This window comes from Prunus dulcis, chromosome 1 (genome assembly GCF_902201215.1).
Source record: "Prunus dulcis chromosome 1, ALMONDv2, whole genome shotgun sequence".
Lineage (NCBI taxonomy): Eukaryota > Viridiplantae > Streptophyta > Magnoliopsida > Rosales > Rosaceae > Prunus > Prunus dulcis.
This window is the reverse complement of record NC_047650.1, coordinates 32,725,540-32,752,059: the sequence shown is the minus strand read 5'-3', so window position 1 is coordinate 32,752,059 and position 26,520 is coordinate 32,725,540. Positions and strand designations below refer to the sequence as shown.

The following is a 26,520-nucleotide window of genomic DNA, read 5'->3' as shown; positions in this document are numbered from 1 at the left end:
TGATGCTAATTATGCTCCAATAGGGTGAAACGTGTTCCAATAGGGTGCTTGCAATTAATAATAAAAAAAATAAAGTTTCTAATGTTATCTGCCCATCTTAAAATCAAAGTGTATCGCCAACAAGGTCTAGTGCGTGGAAAAATTTTAATTTGTATAATAGAGGTCTCAAGTTTGAATCCCACGACATTATAGATGTATGTGTGTGAGAAATCCCATTTTCATTTAGTTCAGAGACTATCGCTTCTACTAAAAAAAAAAAAAAAATCAAAACATAGTAATAGCATCCGAAGGGTAAATTTTTATCATTTTAGTTACTAATGAATTTACCCAAAAATACACACACGCAACAAATGAGGCAAGTTCGTTTTTCCACCAAGCTATGAAACTGGATGGGTGCTTATATATTACACTCCCAATTTAGCCGACAAGCTCAATCCCCTCTCCCTCCTCACTCGCACCGCACCGTGTGAGAGACATTCTTAAAACTTGAGATTCTACAGATCATCAGAGTCGTCGTCTTCCTCAAAATTCTCTCATCTCACACACAACGCGCACACTCAGTTGGTCAAGACTTCTCCCCAAGTTTTTCAAGCTCTCTCATTATTATTGGTCACTGCACCTTTTTGTTTCTGCCGCCAAAGTCTCCTCTGCGTGACCTCCTCCTTCTGTTCTCTTGTTCTTCATCCAATTGACCACTTCCCGTATTCTTGGGCGCAATTCAAGCAGTCAAATACAAGGATCTAAATCCTTCATTCGTCTTCATCAATTTAGCTTTCAACCTCAAAAGTCACATGGTATGTCATACTTTTTTCTCTGGTGAAAGAGAAGTTCGATCCATATTTGTATGATCTTAGCTTAGATCGTTGATATAAGCTCAGTTTATTAAGAACCCATGTGCTAAAGTTAAAATTTTTTACGCAGTATGTGTTCAGTACTGTAGTATTAGTTTCAGATCTGTGCAGTGTGTTTTTATTTGGTGGGGTTGCAGTTTTGAAGAAAACTGAGAGATTCAGATTCCAATGTGATTAAATTCGTGTTCACTTCACCGTTTGTGATGCAAGATGCAATTTTGGACCGTGGGTTTTCTTGTTTGAGAGAAGTCAATAGGTGCCAAAAATTTTGAGACTTGGAGGTACTCTGTAGTAATCAGAAGAGCTAGAAATTGATTTTCGTGCAGTGTTTTAATCAAGATGCAAACCATGCAATCAAGGGTTGTGCCATTAGAGGAAGGCAAGGACCCCGGAGTTACTGGCAGGACAAACCAAACCAAGGCATTGCCGATAAGGCTACTTCAGTTATTTGTGCTGTTTGTGCTTTTCTGTATTACTTTCTCAGTCATTAGCATATTGACGATTCGTCATTTTGGAATTAATGGGGTGATGACAACGGTCACGTCCTCTTTCCAGCCATGCTATGAGGAACCGAGTGGTTTGGACCGGTGGATTAAGCCGCCATCAAATCTTCAACACACTATGACTGATAAGGAATTATTGTGGAGGGCTTCTCTTATGCCTAGAATAAAGAAGTATCCTTTTGAGAGAGTTCCAAAGATTGCATTTATGTTCTTGACCAGGGGGCCGTTACCGCTTGCACCCCTTTGGGAGAGGTTTCTGAAGGGACATGAAGGACGTTATTCAATCTACGTTCATTCACTGCCGTCATTTCAACCTCATTTTCACACTTCGTCCGTTTTTTATGGGAGACACATTCCCAGCCAGGTCGATATTCTATCCTTTTGTGAGATTGCATGTTCTACTAAGCATCCTTCAGCAAGTACAAAATTATTTTTTTAGTTTTTATTTTTTATTTTGTGGTAAATTCTTAGGTATCTAGTTCTCTATCACTGGTTTATCTGGTTTTTACTTTCTGCACATCTTGATTTTCTATATTTGCTCTGTGGTGAGCACACACCCTGGTCTCTTGCATTTAAAAATGTTAGGTTATGTATGTGAAGCTTAAGACATGATGAAATCCGAAATTCATCTTTCCAAGAGTTGGTAATTTTTGCTTATCATCAAAGCAAGGGTTAAAACTACCTTTCTGTGTGTTGGTAGAAAGGAACTGGTCAGTTTTATCATGTTCATGTATTGAGAATTACAGTGATGTAGGATATATAGACCATCTCTTGGGGAGGGCAGGACGCCGTATTTGTTCCATGGACTCGTGTGTCAAGTGCAAACTCAACTAAGTGAATGGATTTGACTCTTTATTCCATGAATTTGACAATCCTGCATGTGAAACTCCACTAGGTCCACTCCATCTGCTGCTAACTTTTGGATCTTGAGACTATTACAACACCTGTGTTTATAAACATGAAAAAAGCAGATGCATAAATGCATTCGTACATGATGAACAGCTGATGTAAAGGCATTGACTACTTGGGTGGCACTCTGGACCTCTTTCACATAGTCCTGATGTTTTTTTTTATCTACGTTCTTGATTCCTGACTTGTTCTCGTGCCACAATCATGACATTTCCATACTGTCATGATATCTGCCTTCAGGTTATGAGGAAGAAATTAATTATTTATGTGAATGATGCTTTGTGATAGAGTTCAAGCTTGTATAGAAACATACCAAGTATTTATTTCAGATTCATGAACATATTCCATAAAATCTCTGCTTGTTTTACTTTTTAACCTGGGTGTTTTGAACAAAAGAGAAACTCATGATCCGCAGTTAGTAGCTTCAAAAACAGGGTATCCAGGGAAAAGTATATTGTTGTTGCTTTGTAGCTTGAGGATAACTTGTTTTGTCTAATTTCTTTGAGGTAATCTTGGTTGCTGCTGTAGAAATTTTTGCTGTTCAAATCTGGATAGATATTATGCAATATCTCTTACATATCTGCTAAGAGTTTTGGTTTTCTGCTGTGCAGGTTTCTGAGTGGGGAAGAATGAGTATGTGTGATGCTGAGAGAAGGCTCCTTGCTAATGCATTGCTTGACATATCCAATGAATGGTTCATTCTTGTTTCCGAATCTTGCATTCCGCTCTATAACTTCAGTGTCATTTACCACTACTTAATGAAATCCAAGTACAGCTTCATCGGTGCATTTGACGACCCTGGGCCATTCGGGAGAGGACGCTATAATAATAACATGGCACCTGAAGTGAATATAACCCAGTGGCGCAAGGGCTCCCAATGGTTTGAAGTTAACCGGAAGCTTGCCATCAGCATTGTCGAAGATACAACATTTTACCAAAAATTTGAAAAGTTCTGTAGACCCGCATGTTACGTTGATGAGCACTATTTCCCCACCATGCTAACCATTCAAGCAGGGAATTCCTTAGCAAACAGAAGCATCACTTGGGTGGATTGGTCAAGGGGTGGACCTCACCCAGCTACCTTTGGAAGAGCTGATATCACTGAGGAATTCTTCAAGAGAATGCTCGAGGGTCATCGCTGCACTTACAACGACCGGAACTCTTCAATCTGCTTTCTTTTTGGAAGAAAATTTGCTCCAAGTGCTATGGAACCTATTCTGCATTTAGCACCAAAGTTTTTGGGCTTCTAACACATAAATCCTCAGTCAAATCAAACTTATCGAGCCGAAGAGCATGCAAAATTCCCTGTTTGTGGTGTGTGTTATTTGTCATCATAGAATTCAACCTCAGATGTAATATTATTATTAGTTGAGGTTCACTTGATAGCTCTTTGGCCAAACCCCCGTCCACAACAGTATCAGATGTACAGAGAAGTAGCACACCTTATTTAGCACTGCATCAAATTCACATTTTTGTATTCAGAAATCGACATTAGAATAAAATATTTTATATTTGAATTTCATTTCTCTGACTCTAGGTTAACAGTTACTCGTAGTCGCCCGCACATATGTTAACAGTATTGTGGAACTTTCGTGCGTCAACGGTTCTATAGCTTGGTTCTCTATTGTTTACATGCCCATTTATGCTGCGTACCACTTGTGTGAGGCTGTAGTGTGGGAGTCTTCATAATTGTCCGATCAATAAAAGTAGAGCGTTGCTAAACGAACTCTAAAATTAACTAAGCACACCTTATGATCTAAATATACTCTAATATTTAAATTAAAATGTAAAATTAACTAAGTACACCCTATTTAACTACCAAAAATACCCCTGATACACACTAATACACCATTATAAAAACTTAAAAATACTCCTGATACACACTAATATCATCATTGTCATTAATTCTGCAGTTCTATATGAATCAGACAGACATTGTGATGGTTGTCTCATAATACAAGATTAATTCTTAACTTACCCATCTCTAGACACATTTGTTAATCCTGCTTGGCTTTATGGTTGGTCCCTCCCTAATTATTCATTTTTTATTATTATTGAGGTTAACAAACAAACCCAAAAAAGAAAAAGAAAAAGAAAAAGAAAAAGAAAAAGAAAGTTTTATTTGGTTGAATATGGTGTGTAAGGTGTAATTTTTATTTATTTAGTTAGAGTAGGGTGTATTTATTAACATTACATTTGTTTCACAATTCAATATATCATTTTTGGTCATTTTATACTAGAGTGAATTAGTAATTCAATAAATAGTTTAGTAATTCCGTGTATTCAATTAATTTGAGAGTTCGTTTATCAACACTTTAAAAATATTATTATTAGACAGCTGAATTTAACCTTCGACGACATAAACCGGCCCGGATTATAGGAGCTCCCGTAACACCCGGTCTCTTTATTTGGATTTGACTAGAAAAGAATATGTTGGGCCCACATCAAACCCATTAGCCAGTGGGCACGGCATGGAATATGGAACAAAATGTTGAAAAGCCCTGGAACGCATTAATGGACTTCAAACCCATTCAGATTCAGCGCCACATTCCTTTTGGTTTTCTTAAGCAGATACTCATAGCTCCTCATAGTGAACGTGAATATAAAATTGACACGCACCCAATCACTCTCAAGGGCATTACGGTAACTTCATCCGCCGCGTGCGCCCCCCCAACTCCAAAACGCAAAATGCCAACCGAATGTTCTGGAAATCCCGCGAAATAAAAATATCAGAAGCAACAGAACTAAATCCCACCCTACACCTGTCGTATCTTTTTCCTCGCAATTGAACAACCTGTCTTTTTCGAAATCCCCACGTGTCGATCGCCTGTTGGCCATCTAGTCGCTCACCAGAAAGTCACGCAGCCTCTCTGTGTTTTCTGCGCTGTAATCTCCCTGATTGCGCATTGTGGGCCATTTTTTAAGTTTAAAAATAAATTAAAAACCAAATTTTTTACCGCGAAACCGTTATAACATCTTCCATTCCCACGTGTCCCACGTGTTCCCACGGGTTCATCTGGACCGTTCATCGTGTGATGTGACTCAAATGACACCGTACGGACAGAATCTGATCCGCGCGTCGCAAGCTAAAAGATTCTTGCGAATATATTCTCCACTGTGTCGACTCGGCCGCGAAGCGAAAACCCCTTTCGTTAAGGAATGTGAACACACGGCGTCGTTTCAGACGAAGGTAAAATCGTGCGTGAAACGACTAAGCGTAGACACTGGTTTCTAGTGGGGCCCACAGAGAAAAATTTACCCCGACCAGCGGTGTGAGTTGTCGAGCTGAACCAATCACAAGTAGCCAGCCTGTAGAACCGGGCAGCTGCCCAGGCTGCCTGACCCCAGCGCAAAATCCCCGCTATAAATACGTTCCTTGAGCCTACTTCATTCCACCTCTGATATTTGTGCTTTAGTCTCTCTGCGTATTCCCAAAACCCTAGATTCCGAAGCACAAGAAACTCTCACACCAATCAACAATGGCAGTCTCAAAGGCAACTTCACTCGTGGCTCTCATGGCGGTCTTCGTCACCGTCCTTTCTGTCATCGGCGCCGCTCAGGCCGCCGATTCTCCAGCTCCTAGCCCAACCTCCGCATCCGCCTCCATCTCCCCGTCGTTCATCTCTGCTTTCGCCGCCGCCTTCGCCGCTATCGTCTTCGGATCTGCGCTCAGGGTTTGAGTCTTCGCTTACTACTGCAACTATGGTTGGGGCTGTGTAGAGAGCGGTTGGGTTTCTGATTGGTTTTTTATTAGTATCGTTTGTCATCTTAGTAGCTGGTGATTATGGATCTGTAGGATTTTCAGTGTCATGGGTTTTTGTGGTGCATAGACTACATATATAATGCACTTGGTTTATTACTATGGGTTTTGTATTTGTGGATTTCGATTATTATCCTTATTATGAGTAAATAATTCATTGATTTTATTTCGTTTGTCTTCCTCCTCCTCCTCCTGTGTTTGATGCTTGAGTTGCTTTGAGAATGGTGTTTGTCTAGCTTGTGATATCAAAATTAACTAATATCCAAATTGTTATTTCATTTTCATTACCTGGAAATAAAAAGCGACAAATTACAAATCTAGATCTAAATTATTTTATTTTCGCTTTCCTTAAAAATAATGGACCAAAAAAGCGGCGTAGACAAGTCGGTGTTAATTAATCATTTATTCTAACAGAATAAAGCTGTATTTCCAACAGCAACACTTAATGAGTTTATAATTTGATAGGCTCTGGGTCACCGACTATAGCAATTGTGTTTGGGTCCTGAAAAAATCCCTAATTTCAGTGTTTATTGACAAATATGCCCCGTGGGTAAGGGTATATTTAGGGCCTATTGGGGGTATTTTCCATGCTATTTTTTGGGGGCTAATTAAAACTGAAAAATCTTCCTCTTTTCTTCACGACCCGCAGGTAGCATTATAATTGCCTTTTGAGAACCAGCTAGACGGTGGGTGGTGGATCTGTCTGTCTCCACAAACTCTCACAGAGCAGATGTTATTCTTAAAATGTGTTTATGCTTCTTCGTGGCATAATTAAGGGGATTAATTCAGGTCTTCCCGTCAATGATGGCGAATTATGAATGTTAATTTGAATTAGGACCCATGTTTTCTCCTCTTCCAATAGTTTAATTCAGTTGGGTTTGGTTTGGTGGCCTGATGTGATAAGTCATAGATTTTCATTGAAATTGTCAATGACGTTAAGAAATTAAATTACCGCGTTAAGTGTTCCGTGTCACATCAAAATACCAATTAGGGAGGCCACATAATGTAAAGTGGCATACACAAATCTTGCGACCAAACAATGATATTATGTCTTATCATTATAAATTAGAGGTGGCCCTTCAATTTGCTAATGACTAGGTAACTTAAGGGAGTTGTGGTTTTGGTTTTTCTCCTGTATCAGGTAAATTTTTAGATGTCATTGTCTTTAACAGCTTTGCAAATTCATATATTGTGGTTTTACGTTACGTGTGTCAGCTAAAGAGAGTCATGGTTTGTTTTTTTCCTTCTTCCTTCTTGAAGTCTAACCTTTAAAGAGTCTCAAATCTCGTCTCAAGAGTCAATTTCGTGATTTTCTTCACATCTTGAGAGCGATCGAGTCTCGAGTTTCTTTTTCACTCGGATGGTGAAGTCTGAAACTGATTTTGCCCAAGCACTTCCACCGTAAGTCATCGATGTATGTGAGACTGAGACCCATATGTTAATATATGAACAATCATAAGATACTCACGTGCATGTGAGACAGAGACCCATATGTTAATATATGAACAATCATAAGACACTCACGTGCGCTTGGACGACTGTACAACATCGTTAATTCCCTTTTCTTTTTCTAACTTAATACGACATAAGAAAATGTGTTGTAGGTTGAAAAGAAAACAAAAAATTGTTGGATTGTATAACATGTCATGACTAACCACTGGAATTACATCCCTGAAGCTTATTTTAATTATTTTTCACAATTAGGGTTTGAAAGAGAGAAATTTCATTTGTTCGTGTAGTTGGACGTGATGATTTGTTTTTTTTTCTTGTTCTGATTAAACAAACTCAGTAGGAAGATGAGGAACAAGACTATGTATACAGGACCGGAAATGAATCCATTCATTATTCTGATGGTTGAAAGGTGAAGATTTTTACAAAGTTCTAACATTTTTCTCATACCTTCAAAAAAAGAAGGGGGAAAAAAACGAAAATGCTATATCAGTCTTTTCACTAAAACTCCTTTCTATTCAGAGTCAGACTCCACGTTGCCCATCGCCTTTAGCCCTCTTGGTCTCTGCAGCATCATGCAAAAACACACAAAAACTATTCATTCTGCTGCATAAAAATATCAATATTAAAGGCAAATTAAGGAAATTTGATTTAGGCCCTGAATTGAAGAAAATTACTCAATAAAATACCTTCTTGGAAATCTTCTTCTCTCTGACCTCGTACCGTTCTAGGGTCAGATCACAGAGCCATGCTCCTGGGCTTACCAGCTATAAAACAAAATTACAGAAAATAAAAAACTAATTAGAACAATAATCTTCCAGCTAATTAAAAGGAAGAGGCCAAAACAAGCAAAAACAGACTGGCAAAAGGGTAGCTTTTGCTTTAGGTAATGGGGAAAAAGCTGGATAGGCTTTTTGATAAGCACTTTGATGAGTTTTGCTATGTTTGGAACTTAAAAAACGAAAACGGTGCATTGTGGGTAGTCAGCTTTCGTGCTTTTGTGCTCAGCTGTTGGCAGTGCGGTCCAAGCCGGGAAACAGTTAGCATAATTAAGGGCTAGTGAAAATACCTATATGCCCTCAACACGAAGCATATTATCTCCAAAAAAGAACCCCACAAAAAAAAAACCAACGGTAACAGGCCCAGGGTCCGTTTCGACCCATATGCCCTTTTTTTTTTGTCGGTTAGTAAAGAATTAAGGCCCACTTGCTTTAAACGTCCACTGATGCCCACTAAATGACATGAGACGCCACGCACCGTCCATCACCACGATAACCAACCCAAAAGCAACAACCATGTATTGCCACGTGTAACACCAGTTTTCCACTAAACGAGACGACCCTAAATAAAATATTTCATTATCATATTATTATGAATAATATAGAATTTAATCTTAACCCAAACCATCGTCCTATTAATACTATTCCAGCGGACAGCAAACAAACTTTTAGGCATATTAGGTATATGCATACATGGCTTGGCGGACACGTGTAAGCCTTGCTCTTGCTGTCACTTTAGCAATCTTCTTCGGCTTCTTTTAACCCAAACTAAACAAATACCAGAAAGTTCTATTTATTATTCTATTATTCTATTTTTTATTATTTTATTATTTTTTACTTTTCCTTCCTTCTAAGCTAGTCCACATTTTGTCACAACAACAATTTGCATAAATACAAGGTAAAACAACCATATAAATATAATAAAATCAAACTGGGTTTTGATTTGTTTTTGCAAGGCAATGGTGTTATTTTAAAAAGAGAAAGAAAAAAAACAAAAAAAACTAGTTAGTTTTAATTAATACTAATTAATTAATAAAGTAACTAAAAAAGGAAAATAGAGGAGCTTACATTGAGGGTGCGTTGAATGAACTTTGCTCTCTTCTTGGGTCTCTGAGGCAATTTTGACCCTTTGATTGCCATGAAGTCCTCTTCTTTCTCTTTGTTGGTCAAAGCAATCACGAACTTCGGCGGCCAGACCATCGGTGGCGCCAACGCTGCTTCGCCGCTTCCCGATGAAGACCCACCTCCCCCCTTCTTACTATCGTGCGCCGTGTCCGAAGAAGCTGCAGACTTGGTGTTGTTATTCTCATTATTATGGTGGTGGTGGTTGTGATGGTGGTGGTTGCCTTTCTTATCGTGCGCACCCCCTCTGTTGTCGGGTGGAACAATTCCCCTCAAGCCTCCGTTGCTCTGGCCTCTCATGGCACTTGTTGTGGTCTCTGAGTTTCTACACAATTCAGATACGCATATCAAAATCAAATCAAATCAAATCAATTGAATTCAATAAACCCATAAAAAAGCTGGCACAAAACATAATAAATGATACTTTTTGGGCAAAAAATTAAATTAAATAAAATTTATGTGGGTAGTTGTGAAATTACGGGAATGGCCTTGAGACGATCTAGATCGGTGGACTGGAGAGAAGAGAGAGAGAGAGAGAGAGAGAGAGGCTTAGAGTTTGTAATGGGTTTTGCGTAGAAAATTAGCGTGGTTTTTGGCTTCTTTGGGGGACCTTTGTGTTCTGCTTTTAAACGAGGGAGTTGTTAATTTTCTTTTCTTTAATGAAAAGTTAGATATTTGAGAGAGAGAGCGAGAGAGAGAGGAAAGGGATGTGATGTACTGTATAACGTGCACAGCTGGTTTTTGGGCATGATTTTAGCCGTTGGATTGAGAGTGCCTTTTGTGGGGTTAAGGAACACGTGTTGAAACGTGGAAGGAGTGGATCCATTGCCTGATCCATCAGTGATCCGAGGGCTAGAAACGGGGTTGAAGAATTGGTTTTCCGTGGACACGTGGAATAGGAGTTGCCCATTTCCTATTTCCAATGAGCCCATGGAATCAGGGTGCCGGTCGTTATGGATCGGATGCTATCATGCTAAGATGTAGTGGAGCTCCGATCCGGTGTGACCATGAGCAAAATAAGCCTGCTACGAGTCCTAGTGGAATTCAATTTACTCAAGCCTAATCATGCTAGATTTATGATCAAATCAGCTCTAACATCATGTCTAAAATAAATAACAAATCAATCACAATAAATAAGGCATTCATTCCAAAAAAGAAAACTAAAACTAGTATCAAATCAATAATGCTTGACATCAACTTAATGATCCACCATCTTGTATGATACTATAATTTAATACCGCATCCTGAAAAACACGAACGAGGAAGAGTCAAACTCTTGCCGTGAACGTGAGGGTAAATGCTCGACCTTATGGCACTAAGACTCTCTTTCTCCAATTTAAGTTGTTTGTTATGTTAATGTGTTTTATGTTGTGCACAATCAAGCCAAAAAGATTACATGACTACATGAGCAACCTAATTCAATCATATGCTAGTAGTTTCCTACAAAGACAAACAAAGAAGGCACCCTCATGCACTTACCATGAGCTCTCCTTCTGGGGCTTTTACATCTCTTCACCCACCTGACCAATTGGAGAGTGGATCATTCAGATAAGCCTCACAACAAATTCAGCCCCAAATTTCATCATTAAAACTCCTAATCTCAAAAACCCTCCGACAAAATTTCATTAAACTACACATTAAGCACATAGGATTAAACACAGCCATGTTAATGGCAGGCCAGGAATATAAAAAACCAGTGGTGTGGGACAAAATTCCATGCTTTCTAGCCTTATCCATTTATCCAGTCCCACTCATATAAATCAATCCAATCTAAAGCGACAAATTTCCACAAGAAAATCAGAGATTTTCCCTTCACGCAAACAAGATTTTCTCTTCAACCAAACAAGGAAGAAGATAACAGAATTTGTAATCACTCTATTGTTGCATATGAAATAATCTAATCAAAGCAACAAACACTTACCTAACAAAATTATTCTCTTTGACCTTCACAGACGTAGAGAAATTGGCCACGCAATCATCTGAGATTTTTCCTCACAAATCTAAAATCTAAAATCAAGCAAGTCTGAATATAAAATCTCCTGATCTGATGATTATGACTCATGCATCGACGGTGAGATCAAGGGATATATAAAAACCGCACAAAAACTGTACAGATGTAACCGTAGGCAACAAGTCCCAAAATAACTAAAAACGACAAAACCCGCGCACCTGGCCCACCCGCCACTAATTTAAACGACAAAACGCCACCAATAATTACCCCACAAAACGACGAAACTACATGTTAACGAAAGGCAGGACCGAAACGACGTCCCGTGGAAGCAATAGATATAGATTAGATAAAGCAAAAGCGTGAAGTGCAAGTGGTAACCTGAGAACACGCTGAAGTGGCGGCTGCTGCGGAGATAACGGCCGTTGACGGAGATTCAAATACCCATTCGTCTGATTAGAGTTACCGGCCGTGGAGGGCTGATTGGCCGGGTCCTTATCAGGTCGGACGACCCGGCGGTCGACCCGGACTGTGGTTCGGGTAACCGGGGCGTCGGAGTCGTCTTTGCCCTTGTCCTTGACCTGGATCTTCATACACCTGAGGCGCTTGCGGTTCCCCCACTGCAAAACGAAATCGGACGACGTCGTTGCGTGTCGTATGGCATCGGAGCTCGCTCTCAACAGCAGAGAGGCTGAGGCGTCCCCTGCGGTTCTGTCTCGAGTGTTGGGATTGTGGGTGTCTTTAGTATGGGTGTGCCTAAGACAGTCCCTTTCCATCTCCTTTTGTACACCTGTCCACCCATGCCAATTAATCACAGCGGTTAGTTGGTTAACATGACTTTTTACACTTTAACCGCGGTTAATTCTCATAATTAAAGTTAGGGACGGAAATGGCAAAAACTGAGAATCTGGAATTGGATTGTGGCTGGCTCTCTGCAACTGCGAGTGCCTAAAAATAAAATTCAAATGAAAAGCAAGGCCTACCCAAACAGACGGAGAAGATGAAGATCGAAAAAAAAAAGGCAGGGAAAGGACAAAGAATGAAAATTGTATCTTTGATATATATATATATTTTTTTTTTATCAGACGCTTCCAACGAATTGCGATTAAATATGTTGAGCAATTACGTCTGTTAGCTCGGTTTTTTCTTGTATCAGTTTCCCGAGAACCAAACAGAAGATTTTGTACTCTGCTGGTGTTTGAATTTCGGAAAAGACACAAACTTCGGATTGCCAGCAAAGAACACCAAAGACAGATAGATTTTTCACAAAACAGCGGGTATAATTTCATAGAGAAGGTCTTTTCTTTTCAATGCTGATAATACAGACGGAAATCATTCAGAAAAATATATTAAAAGCCTTTAAAATGGGGAGGAGGAGGAGAGGAAGAAGAAGAAGACGAAGAAGAAGAGATAATCTTCCCAAATATAAAGGTCAATTAGTTTTTTTGAAATTGAAAATTCTTGCACAGAAGGCAGATGACAGAAAATTGAAAGAAGATGATGGACAAAGATGATGGATCCAAATGTAAGACCCAGCGAGAGAGAGAGAGAGAGAGAGAGAGAGAGAGAGAGAGAGTCAAGGAACTCGGCTGGCTTCATTTGAAAAGCTTAAAATTCTGTTGCAAAGTTATCTGCTTTTGAACATCGAAAGCAAAAAACAGAGAAACCAATTGCTTGGACTCTGCTGCAGATGAGGAAAAAGAAGAGAAAAGTGAGAGCCTCCTTGAAGAAACCAAATTGAGTAGAAAGATATCAAAATTCGAAGAACCGAAAATGGAAGGAAATCAAATCAGCCAGTGAAATCCTAAGCCCGAGACTTGGTTTCACTGATCTAGGATTCGGAAAATGAATCCTCACCTGTTATACTGAGATTTCGCAAGCAGCTACAATCCTGAATTTGCAAAAGAAAGTTTGCTTCTTTTGGGCAATCTTGCTCTTCTAGGCCTTCTGACTTTGCAAAATGCAAATCTAGAGCCGAAAATCAACGAAATGATTGAAACTTAGAGCCTATGTCCCTGACACTCATGAATGAGAGATGCTTGTTCTTCTTTATCTCATACCCCAGTTGAGATTTCTTCAACAAAAAAAGGGTCAAATCTCCTGGAAATGTACCTGTGAAACCAAAATCAAACGAACGATGAGTTAGAATAGGGGAGTGAAATCGTTTAGGAAATTAAGCAAATCCAACTCCCCTCACCTCTAAACTAGATTTCTCGACCTTTTCTTTGTAAATTTCAATGAAATGAGATCCACCTTGGAAATTATCCCAGGAAATCGCAATCGATTTCACTTCAAATTCCTCCAAAAGCTCTTCTGAATGTATCTGCAAAACAGAAATTGCACAAAACAACCCGGTCATTCTAAGAAATCAGATTACATTAAAACTACCAAAATCGAGCTCTGTTTTCTCCATCACCAACCTCTGCAAGCTCTTCTCTCCTTCTCTCCTTCTCTCTCCCGCGAACACACAACAGGCTCAGAGAAAAGCTTCGTAATTAGATCCTTAACATTACACACAGTCCAGCTCTACGAATTCTTTCCCGAATTCCTCTTTAAATTCTAAAGCAGAAGAAAAACCGAAGGCCAAAACGACAGAGAGGTTCTTTCTCCTTCTTCTTCCTCTTTCTTCTTCTTGTTTTGATGGAACGAAATGCACTCTCACCTTTCAAAACCCAGGCTTTATACGACCCCTCCCACCCTCCGTCACACTTGAACCGTCCAACGCCTTGCATTATCGGCCCTTGATCAACAATCCAACGGCTCCCGCGTCTCCCTATCTTAAACCGTCAGCTCCGTCTCTTTTAAACCTCGTTACAACGTTCTTACTATGCGCCCCCTCCTCGCCTCGTCAAATGAATCTAACAGAATCTACTACTCCGTTAAGTGGCAATAATTTGCATTACCCAATTATTTTTTTATTCATCCTTTACCTTTTTTTTAATTTTTTAATTTTTAATTTTATTTTTCTGGTGAACCGGTTCGTTGTAGTATGGTTATAGTGAACTAACCATGGTAAGTTTAACCAGAGTCGTGGATTTAACGTTATCAGACAATTGTCCTTGATGTCCGGTTCCTGTGGCCGATTATAGACCGTATATAAGCCGAGCTTAAATATTTGTGTTGACCAAATAAAATTGTTGAATCTAGAGCGTCGGTTCCTGCTCCCCATTTTTTTGGTTTTCACTGTTGGTTTGACAATATGCAATTATGGATCATATTTTTAAAGTTGGGTTGCGTTTTATAAAAATAAAAAAAATAAAAGAAAAAGAAAAAGAAAATGTTGGGTGGTGAATCTTGGGGAGACCATGGGGTGGGTGGGACACTGCCATATAATAATGTTCACAGCTAGAACTTATGATAGATGCATCTTGAAAACATTTCCCATTCAGCTCAATATTGTGAGTTTCGTTTTTTGTGTGAATCGTAGTGTTACAATTACAAGCTCATCTATAATTTTGCATGTGTCAAGTTAAGTGGTGCGTATTATTCAATTAAAATATATAACATAATTGGTATTGACACGTAAAATGAATATGCACCGCATAAATTTGACTTTCACTCTTCTCTTATTAAGTAAGATTTAACTATACAATCATTCCATCGTTAAAGTAATTGGACTTTGCCAAAATTGTACATTATTGGACCCGTAATGTAGGCTGTTGCTTACCCACATTTTGGCAGCTAGAGGTTGGAGCAAGGTGAGGAAGAAAGGGAATTTGGGGTTGGACGCATGCTCTCCTACGGCTACGTTCTCCACAATGAAATTGGGCACACACCTATAGCATGGCATGTTCATTTGCCTATAATGGATATTAAAATTATTCCAACTCTTAAATTTACATCAGGCATAAAAATTTATGTGTGTTCCATATTAAAATCCGTCATTTAATCCTTGAAAACCCATAAATTATATTGATTGAGGGAGTAAATCCGTCTCTTAAATATTTCTAACTTTCCCCAATTCCCAACGCGATCGATATCTTTCATTCTATATGAAAAACTCAATTACACGGAATATACTCACAATGATAATGACATTATCTTATGAAAGGCCCACTAGATTTCCAATTTTTTTTTTTGGGTGAAAAGCTAGATTACCAGTTTACCATTTGGAGACAGACAAGAATTAAGGGGAATTTGAGATTACTGTGACTTTTTTTAAAATTTAATTTTGCTGTGCTTTGAAAATAATTAATTGTAAAGTAAAACAATTTCATGTTTAATAAACAATTTTTTTAAAGTGCTGTTAGTACAAAAATTATTGTCAAAATTATTTGGTAAATTTTAATAATAAAAAATTATGACTGTGAATAATAACTCAAATAGACATGATGTTGAAAGTGTGATGTGATAATTATGTGATGGTAGTAGTGGTGGTGAAGGAGATGGAGACAAGCCACTCACTTCATTAATGAAGCAACAAAAGTGAACATAAAACAAAGGCATATCGTAATTGCAAACTTTTTTTATAACCAGAGCCTGATGCGTACACCAGCTGCAGCAAACAGGTACGTATTCATACGCAACAAACATGCTAATATTTACTTAGAAGATTCAGTAGGTACGTGCATTACAGTACAGGGGCTTGAGTTGTATTTACACAAGGTTACACTGAAGCAATCAGAATAACATTAACAATCATCGAAAGGCATCCTAAGATATGTTTTGCATATAGAGATGACCACGGATTGGTCATTCAAATCCCACATTTTTTTTCTTCTTGAAATCATGCACTGAACCCCCGGTGCAGGGAGCTCCAACGGCTAGAAGGAACGTTCGTGCAGGCTTGTGCTGAAGCCTCGGTCATCTGCTCCTTTGTCATTCCGGCGTTGCAGATGTTTGCCAGGGACCGCATGTGTTTCATCCCGTATTGAGATAGGGATCCACAATATGTCTCAAAACTCCTCACCTGCACACACAAACCCATCAGACACAGCCACATATATTATTTGTGAAAATCTGTTTTATATGCAGAACAAGATGGAATCAGAAAAGTTTTAACAGCATTAAGGAGAAAATGAACAGCAGAAGTACTACCATTGTCTTAAGGCAGTCCCAGTCATCAACAAGTGGCTGCCCAGCAGGTCGAACAGTGTTGAGCACTTCTGGACCTTTCTTGATTCCAAACAGGAGTTTCCCGATAAGTTTCATGGTTTGATCCATATGCATTCTATGAGACATTGCTTCAACAAAATCCTTTTGAGCTTGAATTTTCCTTGGTGAGCCTTCAGGAGCTTTGCGGTACTGCATCCATAAAAATAAAAGAAGGGAAAACAAAGGGCTTAGATCTTCAGGCTGACAGCTAACACACAGAAATAGTTACAAAACCACAGAATATTCAGAAGTAGGACCTTAGAATTTCATAACAATTAAGGCTTTTATTTAATCAAAACCTTGGTTTCATTCCCTTTTTGGTATTCAAAATTCTTGTTCCAAGCAGAGATATTCTACTGCTTTGTTTGGATCTTCACAGGAGAGCAGGGCAAATGGCATGGTTCCAAAACCTCCATGGTACTTATGATATGTTACCGTTTAAACAATGAAAACATGGAGTATTCCCCAATCATCATTACTGATCTCTCCTGACTTTTAATCAAATCAATCATAATATCTAACAGTATGAAATACTTCCAAATATAAGTACCGATGATGACTAGTACATAACTTTTAAGACTAGATATTTAAAAGAAAAGGCAAAATAACTATTCACGGATGAAAAAGGTAAGAGTTAAACCTTATGCCAGAAATGGACAAGATCAGCATCCCGCTGGTTGACAGCTTTTGTAGATGGCCTCAAGGAGTTCTCGCCCAGAAAAGTGTAGTTATCATTTGCAGGATTTGTCCCCATATACACAAAGAGGTTTTCCTTGCTGAGCCCTACATCGCCATATTGCATGACATGAGAACCAAAGCCAGAATTGTCATTTGCTGTCCTCGTTTTAACCTGGGCCATCATAATGAAATCAAAGAACTGACATTAGCAACTAGCAGGATCACATCTAGATATTTCTTGGCTCGACCCCCAAGACTTTTCTAAATACATACAATCTCTTTTATTTAAACATACAATAATAAACAGCTGGTCTTTCCTGTACAAAAGAAGAAAAAAAATCTCTATCTGTTCCATAACAATGTGTTAAGAGACGAATTCTTACCAGCTCATACTGTTGGTGCAAAGTTTCCGACCTCAAGTTGTGTACGTCACTGTTCACAAGGTCAAAATGTTAAATCTCAAATGAAAATTATAATTTGAACAGTTTCATTCTCCAACCTGTGAAAGAAACTGCTCTTGTAAAGACAATCCAAACACCCACACCACCAGTGCAAGAATTAAAGAAGAAAAAACAACTGGCATGAAATGATACAGTTTCAAACTTCTACCTAATTCATATATTCTTCATATTTTGAGGCAAATCTTAAAGTGACAATACTCAAGAAGTAATGCACTTTTACGGAAAGATGAAATTGTTATTATTTACCAAGGGTATGCAAAATGAAGCTAACATTAAGCTGCTTTTGTTCCCACCCCTTTATTGAAAATTTAACAAAATAAAATAATTCTGCATACCTGTCTTCCATCCAAGCAACGCTATACAGGTCACCCAAGCAGGTTTCATACTCCGGGGGAGGACTAGGATACTCTCCTGGGCAGTAAGTCCCCCAACTGCTCTCTTCTGCATTTGATGCCGTAGTTGCAAAGATATTCAAACCTTCAGGAAGAAGTCCCTCAAAGATACTTCCGGATTCACAAGCTTCAAGATAAAATACCTGCAGTTCTACGAATTAGTCCAACTCTATTGGTATATGCAGCATCTATTTACAGTTCAACTAGAAACTTACCAAGCTTTTATAGGTTCCTGCTGCGTGCTTCTTCTTCAGGACTTCTATTAGATCGTTAGCATAAATATATGGACTGGTAGGCATCCCTAGGGAAAGAGTAAGTAGATAAGATATGGGGATGTGGGCAAAATAATGTCAGTATTGTCATGTGCAGAATTGATACTAACCGAGAACTCCAGGACCACCATGATCAGAATAGTAAATGAAAATATGATCGTTTGGACCGCTGTCCACAACCTTCCCAGTACCCCCTGTAAGAGCAGTTTTATTTCCAAGGATAGCAGCAAAAAAGTTGTTAACAGTAACATCATCGCCGGTGTAATCCTGCCACCATAAAATCGACCGCATGAGGGGAATTATAACTATCAATTCAAAAGCAGGTAAACACCTACAGGGGAAGATAACAGACCTTTGGGACTCCTTTGTAAACGTCATCACCATGTGGGCTGTTAATGATGACTCCGGGCCTAGGGTTCTCTTCGTTATAAGCGATATCATCATACATGAATACAACAATGTTTTCATCTTTCAGCCCACCTTTCTTCAGTAGTTGATAGGCATGGCAAATATCAGCCTAAACAAACAAGATAAAAAGGTCCGTGTTAAACATCAATCAAGAAATGAGGGTGGCTTAGCTTTCAAATATGTGAAACCAATAAGATATTTATTGACATTCATATGAAGATATAGACACAAACAAAAGTATCAATTTCACCCGTGACACAGAAATCCAGCTCGTATACAAATATGGTTAACGTTGAGATCATGTACTCCATGTCAACGTTTCAAACTGAGATGAGATCAAGGAATATAATAATTAATAAAACGAACTTGAACTAAATGCATATGAGTTCCAAAACAAACTCAAGCCACATGTAAATTTAAAACTCTGTCTTAGTCAAAATGAGATGAGATCAAGGAAGATAAGAAAGACACAAGCTTGAGCAAAATTCATATTAGTTCCAAAACAAACTCAAGCTTCCAAAATTTAGTTTGACAAATTCGAAAGCAACAAGGTAAAAGAATCAGAAATTGGAGAAGATGAAAGTCAAATTTAGACGAGATTATACAAGCATAAACTTTCCAATATAAGGTTACCCAAATTCAGATATCAAACAATTCAAAAAACATGAAGGGAAAAAAAATTGAAATTAACATCCAAAATTATATCTCAAATTCCATTAACAACTGAAGTCTGATAACCAAAAAATAAAAATAAAAAATTTCTGAATTAAGAAATATGATATCGTGTAAAATTAAGACCTGATGCCTGTAATTCCAGTATCCATTTGAGCCAGCGATCAAAACAGCCCATCTGGTCCCCACGGTGCCGTCGTCTTGCTCATCAGGGCCGTCATCGCCTCTGCCGAAGAATCTAGAAGCTTCAGAAGGTAACCGTAAAACGTCTCCGATCAGGTCCCGGCTACCGGCAGCGAAACTGGAGAGGGAGACAAGGAACAACAGGACGACGGCGCTAGCCAACCGAGTCATGGCGGTTTCCGGTAAAATCGGGATGAGGATATCTGATTGGTGGAGCTGACATATAACACAAAGATCGAAAGTCGGAGGAGGAGTTGATATTTATTGGCGACCACGTGGGTTCTCTTTTTCAATGCGACTTGGATGATTGATTGCGGGCCCCAGTGAGCTCACTCTTTAATTGGAAAGGGGTGCAATCTGGAGCGTACACGTCGGCACCGTATTATTGCGGGAATTTACAGTGTTGGCGCCGTATAATTCCACTGGTTTTTTCACCTGTAATTCGTATAATAACGGGAAATTTCATTTATTAAAGAATACAGTTTCTTTAGTTAACTTGCAAGATTTTTGGTTTTTTTTGTTATTAGAGCAAGTGAGGTCCTTTTTGTTTTTTTACCAAACGCTAAACTGCTTTCTCTCACAATAAATCTAACCGCGATTATTTTCATAGCACAGCAATGACAAATTAGCCTTAATAAAGAATACTTCGACCCAACATCAGACCTAATCTATCATCATTCAAAACAAGAGCTGAAAGCTGTAATGAGTTTTCTTTTTGTATTTTTCTTCTTTTAACTTTATAATATAAAAGCTACTAGATGTTGAAGAACGTTAGGTTGAAACTTTGGTACCAATCATGCCCACCTTCCCCTCGTTTGAATAGGTAGAAAACAAGGTAGGTATAATTTAAAGAATGCAACAAAAGTGATGATGCAGACAAAGGGTATCTATTAGATTTATGAATTACAGGACAAAAATGCACCATTGCTTGCTGAACAAGATAAAGGAAGGCCTGTATTTCCACTTCATACCCGTTCCAATCAATGGTGTCTGAATATGAGGCTGGGATTGGCAGCCTTGCTTGGCTTTGCTTGGCTTTGCTCTAAAACCATGTCATCCGTCCGACAGGCGCTCAATAAAATTTATATCCTCTTATGAAAACAGTTGGACAGATAGATTATGTGGTCCGAGCGTTTCACCCAAAACTTACTCCTCAAAATTTCACACTCAACAATCCACATCAACTCAGTTTTGTTGTGGACTCGTACGGATTGGCCAATGACGTATGGCCCACTATTGAAAAGAAATCAAGCGTCGACAGATTCAATGAACCTACTAACAATTACGTATTCAACAAAAAAATTCATAAAATATCACTAATAGATTGGGGATGGACTAAGTTTCAGCCATTTTGGGCTCGCTCAGTACAAATAAGCAAAACGTCCTTGGGTTGGGCCTTTCCAAATATAACCCAATCCGGATTAATATCATCGTTTGCCACGCAGCCAAACAAGCCATTACTGATTACCGCCAGCCCTCGTCTAGGCTTCACTAACCATACCAGCGAAACGCAGTCCTCTGATCAACCAAACGCCAAAAGCCGCGGTTATGCTTCATCGTCCTTAAGCAGAGCACTCGAATTGGAAAATTCCATAAGCTTTGAATTGCTGCGTTTGTTTTTGCATTGTTAGGGTTCGTACATCGGTTTTAAAAAAAAAATTTATTTACGTTTTTTTTTGTTTTCGTTGTACTTGTGATTTTTTCTGGTTAGGGCTCGCATAATCTGTTTGGTGATTTGCCATAGAGAAAATTTGCACGAGTTTGCAGTTTTTGTCTCGTCTGTGGAAATCTGCGTGTTTTCTTCCTGCTTTCTGCTCTGTAGGTGCTTATAAATTTTGTGGTGCGTTTTTTCCCCATTGAAGAAAACCTTATATGGAAGGAGAACACAACATACTAGACGCAGTATTTGGAGACGATAACTTTGAAGATGGCGAAGATGTTGAGATGCTTGATGTGGAAGAAGGAGAGCTTGTGGAAGAAGGGGAGCTTGTGGATTTTAACTCACAAAATGGTTCGGGACAGATCAGTGGTGGCAATGTCAGTGTAGCAAACCAAGAACGTCAGGGCAAGAATCAGAAGCGCAGGGGTAAGAAGAAGAGGAATAGGGGAAGGAACAGTGGCCCTGGAATTAATGTCACTGACATAGACAGGTTATGCCCTGCCCGATTAAGAACGAAAGAAATTACATGTATTCAAAAGGAATTTGGAGCTCTCTTGTGGGTTTTTACATTCTTTTAATGTTGTGTCTTTTTCAGGTTTGTGATGGATACATGTAGGCGACTGAAAGAGAAGAAATCATATCTGGTATATACTGCTGTTGGTTGTCTGGGTGTTCTTGCATTGAATGATCTCGTCAAAGAGGTATGCTGCCCTTCGTTGTGTGCTTTTGTGGAAATGCTGTGACAAAGCAAATTATATAACTTGGGGATTGTTTTCTTTATCTTTTATACGCAACTACGTGTGCATTGCATTATGTTTTGTAATTGTCTTCTGAAAATCTCCTTGACAGACGCCATTAACAACTGGTTGTAAATTTGGTACATGTTTATCTGCATTAATGTGCATTTTTAGATGATCCGACCTTGCTGTCAGTTTAAGAACATGTGCTTTGTGCCCAATACCTTTCAGTGGAGTTTTCAGTGATATTCTCAATTGAAATCATCTATTACATTGTTCAAAGTAATTCTATTATGTACCTGCTTGAGCACTCTTGGTCTTTCTGCTAATGGTAATCCTGTTATTGGGTGAATGGGTTGTGTCTGGGCGTGCTTTATGGGTACTTCTTAAGGTTGCCTTGACTCCGCTTCACATCTAGCTTTAAGATGATCCGACCTTGCTGCTCATGTTCAGAACATGGGATTTGCACTCAGAGCTGGGTTTCAGTGATGTCAATTAAAAATCACCTATCATATTGTCCGTGCCAATTCTGTTCTATAGATTCTTGAACACGCTGGTTTTTTTGCTAATCGGGGTCCTGTTATTGGGAGGATGGTTATGCGCCCAGAAATGCTTTATGGGGTAACTTTTAAGGTTGTCTTTACCTTCTGAGCCATCTGTCCCTTTTTAAGTTCCCTTCACATTATAGCTTCAAGGGGAAGGCAGGGTATCCTTTGTTGAGAGTGGATTTGAATGATTCGACTGGCCTTTTGCAAGGGAAGGTGAGATTCTGGGTTGCTTAATTTTGGACCAGCTTAGAGCTGCCGATGCTTATGCACACTATTTGGCCACGCAGCCTTGCATAATTTCTGATCCTCAATATTGTTTCCCTACCCTTGCAGATTTCTCTTGCAGAAGCCATTTTACTCCTTTCAATCTTGTGCTCTGAGCTGTGATGTCCCCTGGATGAACCACTTCATCATATGCTATTTGTGTAGGTTGATATCATTTTTTCTTGGGGTTGCATTAGCCAATATGCATGCAAAACACATGTAAGAGTACTCTAATAGATATGCATAACGAAGCAATACACATCTATTTTTGCTCCAAAAAGCTCATCATTCATGTTTGCTCCTCCCCCAGGAACCATAAGCTCTATCCGGAGATGGTTTACAGAAACTTTTGTGATTATGAACGTCTTTGAGCTTACTTTGATTGTAGGGAACGATATCCTTAGTTAAGTAATTTCTGAATTTTATTAGATGTGGTTGTTACAAGTGTTTCTATGTTTCTCGTATATTAGTTATTTGTAGTCCGGATGGAATCCGGTATGAGGAGAATGGATACTTTTTCCCTGCTAGAAACCATGGTGTATCTAGGATATCATTTGTGAAATGATGAAAAATTTCAGGTGGATGCAATCCAGGCTTGTGGAGGTCAGATGACTCATGATGGCAAACGTTTCCGATTTGGTGGTGGAGTACTATGGAGTATCATCAAAGCACGAGAACCAAAGGCCTACAAAGAGATAATGAAAAAAGGAAGGGAATTTGAGGTGCGCAGTAGTGGATCATAGATTCATAGTGTTGTTTCTGATGTTATTTCCCAAACGTCAATTAAATATCACTTTTATTAGAAAAAGTGTAAAACTACAGCATCGTTGATTACTTTTTATGTTTTCTATCTCCATGCAGAAGCAATTCAGGTCAACAAATAATAGACAACCAATACAGCAAGGGAAAGAAGGTTCATCTAAAGCAATTGTGAATTCATTCAAGGATGATACTCCAGCTAATGTTTCAGATGCCGTACCGGTTATTTGTCAAATGCAAACTCAAGGCATTCAGTCAAATACTGAAGGGAAACAACTTTCTGTTCATGATAGGTTAAGGATACCTGTTTCATATGATGATGACCTGCTTGGAGAGGCGCCCAAAGATGATGCACTTGAATATTAGAGGAAATGGATTTATATTCACCCAGGATCTTCTGTTTCTATTTTTTCATCCAGATGGTAGGCATTGAGTTTACTCACAAATGGGGTTTTTATATGCAGAAAGTTCTCTTTTGTTTCGTTAGCCTGGAGGCAACATAATTCTTTTCCCCTAGTAAAGAGTTTAACTGAAGTTTATCGGCCTTATCCTATTGTGATTAAAAGCATTTCAATGAAATTTCAAGAATGCCTTTTGCCACTATGTCAAGTCTTATTATATTTATGTTCATGAATTTCTAGCCCTGTGATGTCTTTCTAGAATTGCCTGGAGAAAACAAATCAAAACATCATTGTTTATTCGTGGACATTTTGAAAATTTACTGAGCATTTTGAAGGTTGTCAATGGTTCTGTTTGGTTTTGAAAGATTTCATTTACTGGCGGATGATTTGACGAAATATTTATTCTTGAAAGCAACTGTTGTCTTAACCAAAAATGGAACTTGTGGGCTTATGTACATAATTGGACGGGTAGCTTATCAGAAATTGAAAAAGTATAGCTTATCAGAAATTGAAAAAGTATAGTGTCGTGTTAAAATGTATGAAGATAAAAAAAGATCACAAAGCAACAAGCATTGCTCAAAAGCTCATATCTTTACAGGCACAACATGATCATGTAGTTTGTCTTGCAAAAACAAGCAAACCACAGTGCAGTCATCTATCTTAGCAGAAGGGAACTTCCTTCTCCATGTGGCCACCGCAGTCTCCGTCACCGCCTTTGCCGCTGCTTGTGCACTATCAGCTTCCCACACAATGGATGCAACTTCAAGGTTGCTGAGCACATCCCAAACCTAAATACCAAGCCCAAGAACAAAACACATCATTGTGGTTAAAATGCCATTCATAGGAAAGCAACTGTGCCCTTTTTTCTTTGGCAACGCTAAAACTCTTAACAAGTACACATTTCATTTCCAATAGGGCTTACCCCATCCGTTGCAAGAACGACAAATTGATCTTTGGAAGTCAGGCGGCGATAGGAGACGTCAGGGTGGGCAATGATGCCATGGTCCTTGAGTATGAAGTCTCCGAAAGCTCGGGACATGGCTAGGCCTGGGAGGTCAATATGAGGCAACCACACTCTTTGGATGTTAGGTTCTTGCTTTAGCGCAACCACTCGACCATCACACGCCCTTATTCGTTCTGCTTCACCTGCATTAAAAACGATCACCAGTCAGATAATCACTTCAAATTAAACACGAGGAAAAAAATGGAAAAAAAATGATGAACTTCTTACTAGGTAAAGCAGGCTTTAGATCAGTGGTCAATTGAATGGCCTCAATTCCATTCTCTCTAGTGGTTCCTAGGACTGCCCTTGAGTCACCCAGATTAGCTATAAAAAGATCCTCACCCTGTTTGATTCTTGAATTAAAGCCGAACACAAAGAAATAAAGAAAGATAAATAATTTGTTCAATGATCATGTGTAGTTTTTCTCACCTGCTTTATGACAACAACAGCAGTGGTTCCACTACAAGAGCTGTCCAGATTTTCTTGAAGCTTAATCTCCTTGTCCATGACTTTGAAGGAGCTAACAAAGGCTTCTTTCCATTTGTGAAATTTCTTGCTTGGTTCTGAATCTTCTGACTCGGTTTCTATTCTGTCAATGTGATTTTTCGAATCATCATCCTCTGCTACTGCAATGGCTTGTTGATCAAGAGCTTTCATCTGGCCTTGTAAGAGTGATGGCAGGTTGCTTCTCACCAGCTGACTCACTCGATGCCCGAATCTTCCATGTCCATCGAAAACTCCACAGAAAGCTTCAGCTTCCAATCCATAGCCCTATTGAAAAGACAAGAAAGAAAAAAAGAAGAGGTTTAAGCTATAATCAACAGACTTTCAGAAGCCTAGTAAAATAATATGAAACCCGATTATGCAACATGCTTTACATGAATGCTTTTGAAACGAAATTGCTGATGATTTTCTAAGAAAACAAGCCTTGCCATTCTATATATTTATGTATAGACAAAGCGAAAAACAAACAATATGGTTTTGAAATGAGCAGCTAGAGAAACACACAGAACAATTCCTTTGCTTCCTTCCATATAATAAAGGGGAAAGAAATATTCACAAACCTGGTAAAGAATGGCACTATCTTGGTTTACTCCTTTGCTTCCTTCCAAAGAATAAAGGGAACCGTGCCTCTGAATTCCATTAGAATCGTCAGTCCTTTCAAAGGACATTGGAGCTTCATGGCCATCCTGAATTTTGTGAGCTGAAGAAGATATGCAGAGTCCCATTAAAACTGGAAATGGATTTCTCCTTTATCTCCTCCTCCTCCTCCTCCTCCTCCTCGTATCTGTCTCCTATAGTCCAAAGTTCATTTGAAGTCCTCTTCTCTTTAATCATGAATATAAAGGGCACATGTTAGCAAAATGATCATCTATTGGAGCAAATTAAAGTGGCTCCACAGAGAGCTGAAGGAGCTTCAATAATTTGACTATATTTAAATAAATTCTCAATTATTTTATGCCACCCCAAGATTCACATACCACTTGAGAGGTGTCTACTTTAACTTATATATAACTAACTTGCTATGTAAGCCATTTACCATTTACTTTTACATTCACACCATGTAAACACTAATTAACCAACTCAAAACCAGCAAATCATGATGGTTTTAACTTCTGTCTAAGTAACACAATAAAGAACTCGTAATTTAAATAGTTTAAAGCATT

General features: G+C 38.8%; 5 protein-coding genes across 10 annotated transcripts; 2 read left to right on the top strand and 3 right to left on the bottom strand.

The window, feature by feature from the left end:
• The first annotated feature begins 360 nt into the window (after nucleotides 1–360).
• On the top strand, nucleotides 361–3,785 carry LOC117616700 (glycosyltransferase BC10-like). Of its 3 annotated transcripts, none has more exons than XM_034346095.1 (3): nucleotides 406–794; nucleotides 1,062–1,718; nucleotides 2,875–3,513. In XM_034346095.1, exons 2-3 carry the CDS (start codon nucleotides 1,191–1,193, stop codon nucleotides 3,511–3,513), a joined length of 1,167 nt encoding a protein of 388 aa, XP_034201986.1. In that variant the 5' UTR covers nucleotides 406–794; nucleotides 1,062–1,190. The 3 variants fall into 3 exon arrangements, with proteins under 3 accessions (XP_034201983.1, XP_034201986.1, XP_034201984.1); XM_034346093.1 differs by having other exon boundaries at nucleotides 922–1,718; XM_034346092.1 differs by having other exon boundaries at nucleotides 361–1,718; nucleotides 2,875–3,785.
• A 4,035-nt stretch (nucleotides 3,786–7,820) lies between these two features.
• LOC117616695 lies at nucleotides 7,821–13,981 on the bottom strand. Of its 3 annotated transcripts, none has more exons than XM_034346088.1 (7): nucleotides 13,742–13,981; nucleotides 13,519–13,644; nucleotides 13,179–13,433; nucleotides 11,703–12,111; nucleotides 9,320–9,698; nucleotides 8,162–8,239; nucleotides 7,821–8,075 (listed from the first exon to the last, which is right to left on the bottom strand). In XM_034346088.1, the coding sequence occupies exons 4-7, from the start codon at nucleotides 12,095–12,097 to the stop codon at nucleotides 8,067–8,069; spliced, it is 861 nt and encodes a 286-aa protein (XP_034201979.1). In that variant the 5' UTR covers nucleotides 12,098–12,111; nucleotides 13,179–13,433; nucleotides 13,519–13,644; nucleotides 13,742–13,981; the 3' UTR covers nucleotides 7,821–8,066. The 3 variants fall into 3 exon arrangements, with proteins under 3 accessions (XP_034201979.1, XP_034201977.1, XP_034201978.1); XM_034346086.1 differs by having other exon boundaries at nucleotides 7,821–8,037; XM_034346087.1 differs by having other exon boundaries at nucleotides 7,821–8,037; nucleotides 13,575–13,644.
• A 1,785-nt stretch (nucleotides 13,982–15,766) lies between these two features.
• Nucleotides 15,767–19,804, bottom strand: LOC117616694 (vacuolar-processing enzyme-like). The gene is made up of 9 exons (XM_034346085.1): nucleotides 19,425–19,804; nucleotides 18,571–18,735; nucleotides 18,329–18,485; nucleotides 18,162–18,247; nucleotides 17,890–18,089; nucleotides 17,477–17,525; nucleotides 17,056–17,265; nucleotides 16,359–16,565; nucleotides 15,767–16,230 (listed from the first exon to the last, which is right to left on the bottom strand). The coding sequence occupies exons 1-9, from the start codon at nucleotides 19,650–19,652 to the stop codon at nucleotides 16,048–16,050; spliced, it is 1,485 nt and encodes a 494-aa protein (XP_034201976.1). The 5' UTR covers nucleotides 19,653–19,804; the 3' UTR covers nucleotides 15,767–16,047.
• A 1,161-nt stretch (nucleotides 19,805–20,965) lies between these two features.
• Nucleotides 20,966–24,052, top strand: LOC117616693. Of its 2 annotated transcripts, XM_034346084.1 has the most exons (5): nucleotides 20,966–21,113; nucleotides 21,344–21,631; nucleotides 21,737–21,842; nucleotides 23,269–23,412; nucleotides 23,552–24,052. In XM_034346084.1, exons 2-5 carry the CDS (start codon nucleotides 21,354–21,356, stop codon nucleotides 23,813–23,815), a joined length of 792 nt encoding a protein of 263 aa, XP_034201975.1. In that variant the 5' UTR covers nucleotides 20,966–21,113; nucleotides 21,344–21,353; the 3' UTR covers nucleotides 23,816–24,052. The 2 variants fall into 2 exon arrangements, with proteins under 2 accessions (XP_034201975.1, XP_034201974.1); XM_034346083.1 differs by having other exon boundaries at nucleotides 20,966–21,631.
• Nucleotides 24,053–24,333: 281 nt separating this feature from the next.
• LOC117616692 (probable protein phosphatase 2C 72) lies at nucleotides 24,334–26,304 on the bottom strand. Its single transcript, XM_034346082.1, has 5 exons — nucleotides 25,918–26,304; nucleotides 25,283–25,624; nucleotides 25,082–25,196; nucleotides 24,773–24,996; nucleotides 24,334–24,638 (listed from the first exon to the last, which is right to left on the bottom strand). The coding sequence occupies exons 1-5, from the start codon at nucleotides 26,080–26,082 to the stop codon at nucleotides 24,435–24,437; spliced, it is 1,050 nt and encodes a 349-aa protein (XP_034201973.1). The 5' UTR covers nucleotides 26,083–26,304; the 3' UTR covers nucleotides 24,334–24,434.
• Nucleotides 26,305–26,520: the final 216 nt, after the last annotated feature.